Source organism: Adiantum capillus-veneris, chromosome 13, assembly GCF_014529385.1.
Source record: "Adiantum capillus-veneris isolate H3 chromosome 13, ASM1452938v2, whole genome shotgun sequence".
NCBI lineage: Eukaryota > Viridiplantae > Streptophyta > Polypodiopsida > Polypodiales > Pteridaceae > Adiantum > Adiantum capillus-veneris.
Genome location: NC_140943.1, coordinates 97,446,401 through 97,459,213, shown reverse-complemented (window position 1 = coordinate 97,459,213; position 12,813 = coordinate 97,446,401). Strand labels below are relative to the sequence as shown.

General features: G+C 44.8%; 1 protein-coding gene across 1 annotated transcript; it reads left to right on the top strand.

The window, feature by feature from the left end:
* The first annotated feature begins 8,709 nt into the window (after positions 1–8,709).
* On the top strand, positions 8,710–11,910 carry LOC147444493 (uncharacterized). The gene has a single exon (XM_086527870.1). It carries the CDS (start codon positions 8,710–8,712, stop codon positions 11,908–11,910), a length of 3,201 nt encoding a protein of 1,066 aa, XP_086383996.1.
* Positions 11,911–12,813: the final 903 nt, after the last annotated feature.

The following is a 12,813-nucleotide window of genomic DNA, read 5'->3' as shown; positions in this document are numbered from 1 at the left end:
CGCCTCTTGGCTATCCTCTATCCATGACAGCGAGCCGCAACTCCTGCATCTGCTCGGATAAATCTTGCATTGTGAAGACCCAATTTTGTGGCACAACAGCTACACCTCGGTTTCCATGATTATTAGTGTGCAGTCTCTCTCGGACTCTGCGGTTGAACATGGGCCATCGTCTCATAGCCTGACACGCCCTGCTCTATCTTCTTTTTTATCTTTTTGCTCTTCGACTATGCAATGGCTACCGCACCATTGTAATTCTCTCGGATCTCGAAATCAACTTTCTCTCTCACCTTAGGATGTAGACACGCCATGAAATTGTCTAGCTTGAAATGGTCTCCATTAGCCAATTGCATGGTTGTCGCTAGCTCTGCCCAACACTCTTCAAAATGACCCAAAAACAAATTGAAGTCTTCACTTACATCTTGCTTAAGCGCCTTTAGCTTTGCATCCATCTCGACTGGGGAAGTCTCCTTGCAAAAGTCATGAAGAAACCTCGCCCGTAGAGACGACCATGCTTGCTTTGGCTCACCTTCCAATGCGTCGTACCATGATTTTATCTCTACCACGCATCACCAAAGGAAAAGTATGCATTTTTCTATCCTTGTTCGACATACGCAATGATAGCATGTACAACTCCAAATCTGACATCCACCCGTCACGGCTCTCTTCTCCTGTGAAAATCGGTCCATAGCTTCTAGCTGCCATGACTTCCAACGCGAAAAACCGCTTCTTTTCGATTAACTGGGAGCAATCAGTGTGCTCGTGAGTGGGGGCACCAGAAGATGAAGAGGGGGAATGGGGGAACACACCCGACACAAACACAAGGGCCTTGCTATAGCTTAGGATATTTACAGCACCCCTATCCTCTCAGAAAACACCTTCAAATACACAACTCGCACTAGCAGACCACCGCCTGCTCGATTTATATTGCTCACACACTCCACAAAACCACCACACAAGGTACATCTACTACCACTGCCTGTCTCCTCCCTTACACATGCACACAGCCACTCAATATCAGTCTCTCACTCAAAACACCATCGGTCCGGGGGGCCACACACTTCCACACTTCCATCACCGAGGAGAACCATGAAAGCAGGAGAAGGCGAAGGGGGGAAGGGTAAATAACAGCACGAGAGGCAACTATGGCTTGATTTCACTTCAAAAGACACATACACAGGCTTGCAATGCCATCACCATGGCCATTTTCAAGCAAAAGTTACAAAGGGGATAGCTTGCTTAAGAGCTCCACTTTGCAGGCTTCAAATGACACCTCAGAAGGCCAAGAAAAAAACCCATTTTTTAATCCACTTTTGACTTTCATAAGTGTTGAGATGTCGAGCTCTACACCTTGAGCTGGCATCCACTACGGGTCTTGGCCGCTTACGGCATTTACTCACTGGTGCGTTAGGTGACCGACACGGAGGATCTCTGCCAGTGATTCTATAGCTGGACTACACTTATAGTGCCAGCCTAGTACGCTTCTAGCAAGTTCACACTTAGTGACCGCATGTACATATGTGCTACTTTTCAGCTTTAGCACTTAGTCATTTTGTACTCTGTTTTCTGTGAAGAAGAAGAAGAAGCTTTCCATCTTTGTGTGCTTTGTGCTTGTCTTGTGTAGCTCTCTTGCATCCTCATTCTTTACATGGTATCAGAGCCTGGTGCAGGCAAGAGAGGCTAAGAGAGCAAGAGCATCACAATCCCTTCATTCGCAATCCACGACCAGATGCCGAACAGTTTTTCGTACAAGTTTCTGAACAGGTCTCCAAAGTGCAGTATACAGAGATTTACTGTACAAGTACAATGGTTGTATGTACGCTTGATTGTGGACACTCGTTGAGTGTAAAAAGCGTTACAGGTACCACGATAGCAGGTTCAACAGATTTGCAGGTTTTTGTAGATTGCAGCTATTTTGTCTTAGTGCTTCAAGATGTCTGATGGTTTTAGTTAGATTGTTACTGAGAAGCTTGAGAAAAATAACTACCCTGCATGGAAGTTCAGAATAACAAATTTCCTAAAAGGAAAAGGTTATTGGGACTATGTAGAAGGAGACAATGAAAAGGAACTAGAGATTCCCGAGGCAAATGCTACAACAGAACAAAGGAAAGCTTTGAGGGAATGGCAACAAGGCCAGAGCAAAGTGATGTATTGGCTTTCTATGAGCATTACAGATGGCATGATGGGCTATCTAGAGGATGCTGAAACCCCCGCCATTGCATGGAGAAACTTAGGCAGAGTGTTCGAGGTGAACACCAAGGCCAGGAAGCTTCAACTAAAGTCGGAGCTAAATCAGGTTAAGAGGAACAACCTCTCAATCAATGATTATGCCTTGAAGATCAAGAGTATCATTGAGGCTCTTGGATCTATTAAAGTCTCAGTGGAAGACGATGACATTGTCCGTGCATGCTTGGATGGTCTAGGAGATGAGTATGTACATTTTAGGTCTTCCATGAATACAAGAGACGACATCCTCGTGTTCCAAGATTTGATTTCTATGCTTATTCTTGAGGAGAATAACCTTGACACATCTTCTTCTCATGGCAAAAATAATTCTGAACAGGCCTTCTATTCTAACTCCAACAGAGGTAGAGGTAGAGGTCGTGGTCGAGGCCTAAGGGTTGCAGGGGCCAATTTCTGGAAGGTCAATCAAATCAAAACAATACAGGTGGCAGGGGAAACCAGTCTCAAGGCAGGGGGAGTCAAAGAGGTCGTGGTGCAGGATCAAGCAGGCAGCAACATACTCCAGATAGCAGAGAATGTTGGACTTGTGGTGAAAGAGGTCACATGTCACGTGATTGTCCAAAGGGAAAAGCAAGTGGAAAGAGAGAACAGGGCAACTATGCATCTACTAGCAGAGATGCACATGACAGCAAAAACGAGCGCATGTTTATTATGCAGCATGTTATGAATACAATGACTGCAGAGAATTCCACCCAAGATGATGTTTGGTATGTGGATTCAGGTGCCTCTAATCACATGACGTCTCGTGGAGAGTGGTTTAGAGATATGCGCAAACCAGATGTGTCAGGCTATGTGCAGACAGGAGATGACACAGCTCACCCCATTGCTCATGTAGGGGACATACCTCTAAATACGAAGAGTGGGAAATCAAAGTACTTAGCAGATGTACTTCATGTCCCAAACATTACAAAGAATCTTGTTTCTGTTGGACAAATGGTTGAGCAGGGTTTGTAGGTTCGCTTCAATCCAAATGGTTGTTATGTAGAAGATTTCCAGAATGGCTGTAAGCTGATCACAGAGGGCAAATGTGTGGACAGAATGTTTACGCTGAATGTAGACATACGCGAGGTAAAAGCTGCATTATTTGCACAGGGCACATGTGTTGTGGCTGAGGTTGACATTTGGCACAAACGCATTGGCCATGTCAATGAACAGAGATTGCGCAGCATGCAATTAAAACAGATTGTAAAAGGTTTGCCCAAATTCAAGGTGGATGGTATGCATAAAGTGTGTGCAGCATGTCAGTTTGGAAAACAGTCAAAGGGCTCATTTCCACATGAGCGCAATGTATGTAAAAAGCCACTTGAGGTGGTGCACACAGATGTTTGGGGTCCAACCGATACTGCAAGTATACATGGTTGCAGGTATTATGTCTCTTTCATTGATGACCATACAAGGAAAGTATGGGTCTACTTCATGCGTAACAAAAGTGAAGTGTTTGGTCACTTTCAAGACTTCAAAGTCATGATTGAGAAGGAGACATATATGCAAATCAAGACATTGAGGTCAGATGGAGGGGGAGAGTACTTCTCCAATGATTTTTTAGATTTTTTGCGAATGCATGGTATACGCAGGCAGTTTACATGCAGATATACTCCACAACAGAATGGGGTCACAGAAAGGAAAAACAGGCACATTGCAGAGGTTGCACGTGCATTGATGAATGAGAAGAACATGCCTCATCATTTCTGGGCTGAAGCCGTAAATACAGCTGTGTACATTATGAACAGGACACCTACAGCTGCAGTGCATGATGTAACACCTGAGGAAAAGTTTACAGGTACAAAGCCTGATTGGGCACACTTGAAAGTGTTTGGCTGCATAGCTTACATGCATGTACCAGATGAGTTGTGTAGGAAATTGGATCCTAAAGCAGAGAAATGTATTCTTGTGGGATATTCCCTTGAACAAAAGGGGTACAGGTGCTACAATCCTACTACACGAGAATTACGAGTGAGCAGAGATGTAGTCTTTGATGAGATGAGCAACTGGTACAGTAATGCACATGGCAATATTGGGGCTGATGTAAAAGATGATGTGGTTGTACAAAATGTGAGGACACAGTCACAGGTTTTGAGTGGACCACAAGAGTCCTCTTCTCGTGGCTCTGTTGAGAAGCCATGGAATGGTAGACTACGTATGCAGGTTACTCCACCAACAGGTACAGGGAATGTATCACAAAAAGGAAAGGAAAAGGTTGATGAACCTCCCCTTATGGTTGATGCATCATCAGGTTTTTCACATGTAAACATGGATTCAGATGGTTCTGAACAAAGTCTTGATGAGGAATTTGGAATTCCGGCGGTCAGGACACCTGGTGTAAGGAAAGTACAAGAAGATGCTAGAGGGCAAAGGAGTGACCCAGGACCGTGCATATCTAACCGAGTCAGAAATCCAGTTCAGAAATTGACTTATGATGGGTATCTAGCGCATCACCAAGCCTACATGGCTAAGGTGATACAGGATGTGGAGCCCACATGTTTTGAGGATGCAGTTGGAAATGTGCATTGGGATGATGCAATGAATGAAGAGATGGTTGCATTGGAAGCAAACGACACATGGGAGTTGGTGCCATTGCCAAGTGGCAAGAAAGCTATTGGCTGTAAATGGGTGTATAAAACCAAGCATAAGGCTGATGGTAACATTGAGCGTCACAACGCAAGGCTGGTCGCAAAGGGCTATGCACAGACGTATGGCATAGACTATGAGGAGACCTTTGCTCCAGTAGCAAAGATGACGACTGTGAGAGCTTTCATAGCAGTGGCTGCATCTAGAGGATGGATTATGCATCAAATGGATGTAAAGAATGCCTTCTTGAATGGTGAGTTGAAAGAGGAAGTGTATATGGATCAGCCACCTGGTTATGTCGATCCAGGTTACCCAGATTATGTATGTAGACTTCTCAAAGATTTGTATGGTTTGAAGCAGGGCTCTAGAGCATGGTATGACAGGATTGCCAAGTATTTTGTCAGTATTGGTTTTAGGAGAGCTCATGCTGATCATTCACTCTATGTACGTGAGAGTGATGTGGGGATTGTGGTCATTACCATATATGTAGATGACCTTATTATTGTTGGTGACAATGCTATGGAGATTGACCATGTGAAGGGTGTTAACCCGCACGGCACACGGACACCCTATGATCTATAAACGTTGTATTATTTAGAGTCAGGTACCGGGCTTGTCGGACCAATAGGAAAAGGGTAAGAGTGATCGCCAATGAGAGGCGCACTTTAACTTGGACATTCAAGGGATTAGTTGGTTAAGCATGGGCACCCAAGTGTGAATGGGGTGAGCTCCTATAAAAGCCAACTAAACCTAATTTTTACTCATTCTCTCATTTGTGCAATAGAAGAGTGCTCTTGCTCCATCTCCATCTCCATCTTCTTCCTCTTCTTCACCTCCTTGTGTGTGTGTGTGTGTGTGAGAGAGAGAGAGAGAGAGGGAGAGTGTGTGTGCGATCGAGCATTACGAAGGCACGACGGCGGCGAAGCGGTTGAGCGCAGCACGACTGCAGCTTCTTCTTCATCGCGGCGAGGAATCCACCACGAAGGCGAGCGTAGAGCGGTGAGTGACACACCCTTTGTTCTCTTGAGCTTGCTAGTTTAGGCTTGTTGTGTGCTTGGAGCCGTTTGTGGCTCGCACACGGTGTATTGACAAGTCCCTTGCTTCGACAGTGCGGCAAGGAGCGCACATTTTTGGCGCCGCTGCCGGGGATATGCCCTACACTAAGCTCGGTTAGCACTTTACGCTTCCTTGTGGTGCAATTTCTATCATAGGAAAAGCAGTGAAGGAGTGTGTGGAGATTTCTGTTTTTTGCGTTTTCTACATTTGCTGTCAATTTTCAATTTCTGATATTGTCTGCGTTTTTTCAATTTCTGCATTTTCAAGTTCGGCGTTTTCAATTTCTGCAATTTTTTGCATTTCTACGTTTTTTGAATTTTCTGCATTTCTGCATTTTCAATTTCTGCAATTTTCTGCATTTCTGCGTTTTTCAATTTTCTGCATTTCTACATTTTCAATTTCTGCGTTTTCAATCTCTGTATTTTCTGCATTTAAAAAAAAAAAAAATTTAATTTCTTTGGGGAAAAAAAAAAATCCGGAAATTAAAAACGCGATTGAGCGGGCGGCGAAATTTTTCGAAAATAAAAAACGTGACTCTTAAAACGGACGGGTTGGTTTGTATAAAAGATAGATCGGGATCGTTTCCCCAAGCCCAAGCCCAAGCCCAAGCCCAGGTCTCAGTCCTCAGTTTTATGATATATACTAGACTCACTCTTATATATATACCTTACTCCCTCGAGAGAGAATGAGAGCATGTGGGACAAGTCCTCCACTCTCCTCCTTTCTCTTCCCACTTGCACCCTTAGACTTTCTAGTTTGGGCCTAGTTCCCTACTGGAAATTGACAGTTTTAGGGATTCCGAGGGCATAGAGTGACCAAACGGAGGGCTGTAAAGCACGGCACGACCCTCTGACCGATACGCTCATTTCGAGCTATCACACGGCCCATTCCACGACACGCTCTAAAAAATCTAGCAAAAAAACAAACAAAAAACACGCTAAAAACTAGTCACAAGGCCTCTTAGAGCAGCTTTTTGACACCTTAGGGTATCAAAAGCACATGCACTTATGCTCTGGACGAGTGTTAGAGCACGATCACATTGGTAGTGCCTCTGTTCATACGGACACCCATTACCCATCCACGATAAGCTCTAGACCCTCTGCGGGGACACAAGGTAGCACCATCCAAGACCCTAAAATAGCCGCTAGTGATTCCTCCTCCGACTCAGAAATCATGGAAGCATACCCTACCCAAAACACTGAGAGAGAAGGCCATGCACCTCCCGAAGCTCCACAGCCTAGTACTAGTATGTTTAGCCGTTTCATGGAAACATTAGGTAGAGCTACTCGCTCGGAACCTGATGAAAATGAAGCACACGAAGGGGGTGGGGAAGTGGACTCTCCTTTCACATCGCACGTGGACCCCACACCCCCAAAGAGTGTCCATGTGGATATCCTGCCAACTTCTTACCAAGAAGGCCCTGTTGAGCTGCCTCCTTCAGAAGTTCCCTCTAGAGTACCGTTGGTGACAAGTAAAACCACGGGGAGCAACATTGCTTCTACCTCACAAGAAACCGTTAACACGTCGACTCTAGAAGGATTGTTCATTAATGATCATTGGACATACGACCTCCACACTGAGGTGTTGACGGATCTACACTCTGGCCACGCCTACCATGTAGGATGGATAGAGATTGTACAATCCACCTCTAGTGCCACGAGCATCGAAGATCAACAGAAAATTATCTGTAATGTTATCCATGGCATTATTCAATCAGAAAGGCAAAACCGAGGGGTAAATATACTCTCAACTGGCCCCATGAGATTTCTGGATACGAGCAAGGCTCAACAGCCTACTCTATCACAAATGGAGACTCCTCTAATGAGTCCCATGGACCCATCTTACGTCATTTCACCTGGGGTCTCTATGCAATCTGAGCCTCCGAGCGAAAACTTTAGCTTCCCTAACTTGGCTCAACCCTCTATTAAGGAAAACACAGTGCTCACTCCAGGGATAAGCCTGACAGAGAATGTACCGATGACATCTACGGTTAGCGCAGTGCCACTACCTAGTGTCGTAGTACCTAATATGGGGCCTCGACCATATGTGCCTCTAGCCCCTTATGCACACATGGTCCCCACACCTCCAATTGTACCACTTGCTTATGCTCCTCGAGTGCCGCTCCCTAGCCCTTATCCGAGTGGACCTATGCCCGGTTATGTTCCATATCCTGCATCATCCACACATATGCCAAGACCGGCACCCGTCCCTCTCCCACATATGATTCCAAGAGTACCTCCACCGGCCCTGCCTCCTCACATAGGTGACTTGGCAGCGTTTGCTCAAACCATAGGTCGATCTATCGCGGAAAATATGCGTCACGCATCTGATAGAGAGCCTAGAAGTAAGGCAGTACAAATTGCCAAACTCACGCAAAAATTCAATGGGGACGAAGATGCTAGGAAACACATTAAAGTGTTTGAACAAGTATGTGATTCCTTAGGGGAACGCAACGAACTACATAAGTGCAATGCCTTAAGCTTGACATTAAGTGGGAAGGCTGGAGATTGGTATAGGACCCTAAGGGTGGACGAGAAAACAATCTACCCTACCCTTCGAAGGTTGTTTCTAAAGGAGTACATACGAGAAGGTGTGCTTTGGGGTGTAGCATCTCAGCTACAGAAGGCCGAACGTAAGGAAGGAGAGTCAGTAAGGGACTTCATTAGTCGTCTAAAGCACTTAAACTCTCGTTGCCCTATAAATGAGCGCTTCAACAATAACCAACTGCTTGATCGATTCATTCGAGGGTTGAGGAATGAAGGAATCTATAATAGACTAGTGATTAGAGGTATCACAACCTGGGAAGATGTCACTGCCAATGCAATCCAATTAGAGGACAACTTGATGATAGCAGGCATGAGGGTGTCTACTGACACGAGATCCACTAGCTCACAAGCCATTGAGTATGAACCCATGACTGCAAAGCCCATTGCCAATGAGCCAAAGGTATTTGAGACATTCTTGACAGACCTCACCAAGGCAATCCAAGAGTCTCTTAAGGATAATCGACCCCCTCAAAATAGTCACATGTATCCAAGAAGGGAGCAACAATGGTGTTCCATTTGCTTAGGTCCACATAGCACTAGTGAGTGCCCTACGTTTAGAGTAAAATTTAATGGAACTTGCAACGCATGTGGTAGGTATGGTCACCAAGCTAAGGATTGTTTAATGATCAAACGTATGATGGCAAATAGACCACCTGTAGCCTGGACGGATGCGCCTCGAGCTCCTGTATTGATGCCTACTCCATCTGTTGAGCAACTACCGCAACACATGGTCCCTAGACCTCAAAATGTTGTACAAGCTACACCGCTACCACCTCCTGTGCTAGGACTGCAGCCCCCGCATCCAAGAGTTGCCCCTATGAACCAAGTGGGTTGCGAGCCATCAAATGCTTATGCAGATGGTTGTGAGGAGGAAATAGACACTAGTATTGCCTACGGACTTGATACATTGGAAGAGTGTCCTATATACTACATGGAAGATTGTTGGGGGCAAGTCAAGCCGGTTTATCAAGCTGCTGCTCTCGCATCCAGAGGTCAAAATATCAACACCCAGGCTAGGAGGCATAGATCACTTGATCACTTGATTTCCCAATGCCCCTATAACCCAAATGCGCCTAAAATCACACCCCTGAATTTGGTCGAAATTGCTAGTGTGACATCGCCAATGCCACCCGTCGCACCCGCTTATGCGATTACACGGTCCATGCTTCAAGGGCCAGGCCATATCCTCGAAGAGAGAGATACCACGTCAGTTATTCAAGCAAAGAAAAAGAAGACACGAAGGAAGAAGTCGCAGAATACGGAAAATTCAAAGCCAAGTTCCAAAACAAACATAGGAACAGGAGATGACCCCGTGTATATGAATGACCTCGAGGATGATTTAGATTCAATCGAGACAATGGAGACTAGAACCAATACCACAAAGGGAAAGACCGACAAAGAAAACCGTAACATGGAACCAAATGAAAACCGAATAAGAGAAAATCATAAAGAGCCTCTGAAAACACAAGTGTTTCCAAATCCAATCCAAGACCCCCAAGATAAACCGCAGGGGCAAAAAGGAAAGAATCGTAAAAAGAAGATTGGGACGTACCCAAACCCAGTAGACGAGATTGAGCAGGTGAAACATCTAAGAGGTTTAGTGGAGGAGACTCAAAGGAAACTAGAACCAGAACCCATGCAGGTCAAAATTCATGACACAGTGTTTCCCACGCAAGTTCATCCACCCCACATGAACCATAGACCGTTAGCCATATTTAGTATCATCCAAGAAGGGAGTGAGGACGGGACATCAGAAAGTGAGCATACACCCTTCTTGTTGGAAAGGATGTTTAACGAAGGAATACCTGATCCCATTGAGGAATATGAGATTCCATCCTCACCAGTTCCTAGTCAAGGACCTACACCCTGCAAAACGCCAATGAATGTTGCCAAACTAGTGGACTTCATGTCTTCTGAGGTCCGAACCACGATCATAGCAAAGCTGTATGGAGATCCTGAGTTATTCCTTGCACTTCGAGCATTCCTTAACGGAGAGCTACGAACGGGATTACCGCAGTTTGCGCAACCAAATAGGCCTGACTCGATTATGATTGATGAGGAAAATCATGTGCAATCACTTGACATAGATGGACACGAGTTTGTGATCGAGGTACCCATTAACGAATTAGGGCAGTATTTTGAAGGCGACGAGTCTAATGCGACCCTACCCATCACTACCAAGGGATTAACTATAAAGGGAATTCTTGATGGTGGTGCGGGAGTTAGCATCGTTACAAAAGATTGTTGGGAATCCATGGGAAAACCCCGCCTCAGTGTTACTAACATTGTGGTAAAGATGGCAAATGGTACCATAGCCAAACCTATGGGGATGCTCAAGGATCTTAAGATCAAAGTTCTAGGACACAAGGTACGACATACGTTCATTGTAATGGATTTCTCTAAACACCTTATGTCATATGAAATGATTTTAGGACGACCATTCATGAGGGAAGCACAAATGGTTCATGATTGGTCTAAAAATCATGTCTATTTGCAATTCCAAGACTCTGTCCTTAGAGTGGATTTGGTGACTGGTAAGGTACACCCCTTAGGGAGTAAAACCATTATTGATCATCGCTCTGACACCACAGTTCACTCGGCCCCACTACAATATTGTTACACTTGTAAGAAGGATACAGACATTGGCCAAGATTCTCCTTATATGGATATCCTACCTGGGATGACTGAGTCGGACAATGTGGACTGGGTCCACATAGCATCAACCATAGACACTTGGGTAAATAGGGGGACGACGTGGGTAATACCTGAGGGGTATGAAATGCTTGTACCCTTAAATATGCTACAAGCAATGCATATCGCTTCCGACAAGACTCATCCTAATGTAACGAAGAAAACATACAAGTGGGTCCCTAAAGCTTCTTTAGTGACCATAGCTAGTGCTAAAAAACAGAAGCCTTGTAAGAAACGTACCACTCGCTCCAAGAAAAGTAAGAAAATGTTGCGATGGATCCCTAAACGACTATTGGAAGCCCAAGGCTACTATCAAGGAAATGATCAAATCTGGGTGCCAAAACGTAGATTGTGCTCTTACCTATCACCTGACCCAAGTGAGCCCAATCCCGTAGCTCCAAAACGAATCAATGATCGTGGAAAGAAAAAAATCACAGAATGCTATACACCCGCTCCCGAGCTAGTTTGGGTACCAAAGAAAGAACGATTTGTTCCACCTAGCTCAGGAAGGGGGGAGTCCCATGAAGATTCTAGCTCATCATGTAATACATCCATAGAGGTAAAAGATTCTACACAGCCTCCATCTATAGTAGTGGACCTCCATGAAGCTACAAAAGAATCCACACCTCCTAGTGTTCAAGAATCACCTGATGAACCACTTCAAGTTCGATCCTGGGAGAGTACCTTACCACCCTTGCAACTTGATGAGGCACCTAGGGTAATAGAAAACTACTGGCAAAAATCCTCACCTATTACCAACTGGAACAATTGGTTTCAAAGGGTGACAAGCTCATTTCAAACAGTATGATCTACCCAAGGAAGGGGGGAGTGTTTGCTGACAGTCATCATTCATTTGTTTCCCTCTCAACCTTTTTCCCTGACCTCTCAATCTCCGATCTTAGGGAATGTATATATATAGCCTTATACTCACAAAAAAACAAAAATAGTAAAGAGCAAGAGCGCCTAGCAATGAGAGAGCACCCTATCAGATCTTACATATAAGTCCAAATTCACCGTGTCAATTCAAGCAACACACAAAAACAACTCTTATGTTTTAAAGGCCTAACCAAATCTATCTGTCTTGTCAGAAATGGCTACTTCACCAGAGGCATGCACTTCTATTTTTGATGAAAGGAACCCCTTGTCTTTTCAACAAGTGTTCTACGTATGCTACCCTATACTTTCTTGCGAATGGGATTTGATAGAGAGCCTTGCATGTGAGAGAAATTTTGAGGAGTTAGAATGGCTGATACGTCTATGGCTAACTAGTGATCCCTACCCAGTAGCGAATGTGTCTCCAATGGCACATGCTTATTCTTTTGCACAAGATGAGTATCCACGCATCACGAGGTTCTTGATTAGCATGCTTGCACAAGAGGATGATGAAGAGGAACTAATAGAGACCGAGGAAGACTATGGCCTCACGGACAACGATTTTATTTATCTAGATGATGAGGATAGAGGCCTAGCCTTAGGGTGGCCACCCGGTTTATCTAATATCCTCTTTCCTTGATTCTAAAAGGGGTGACAGATAGGTAGGTTAGGGGTCTAGATTGTGTTTTGAGTTTGTTTTTTAGAAGTTCTCTTTTCCCACTGATGTGCCTCCTAGAGGTATTGTTTGTGTTTCATAGTGTGTACAGGAACGTGTTGCTGTGGTTAGGATTTGGACCTTCATGGAACCTTCAGATCAAGCGCGACCATCAACACAAAC

Bases quoted from the DNA above. Each gene is read 5' to 3' on its own strand.
- LOC147444493 (XM_086527870.1), top strand. From the start codon at position 8,710: ATGATAGCAGGCATGAGGGTGTCTACTGACACGAGATCCACTAGCTCA.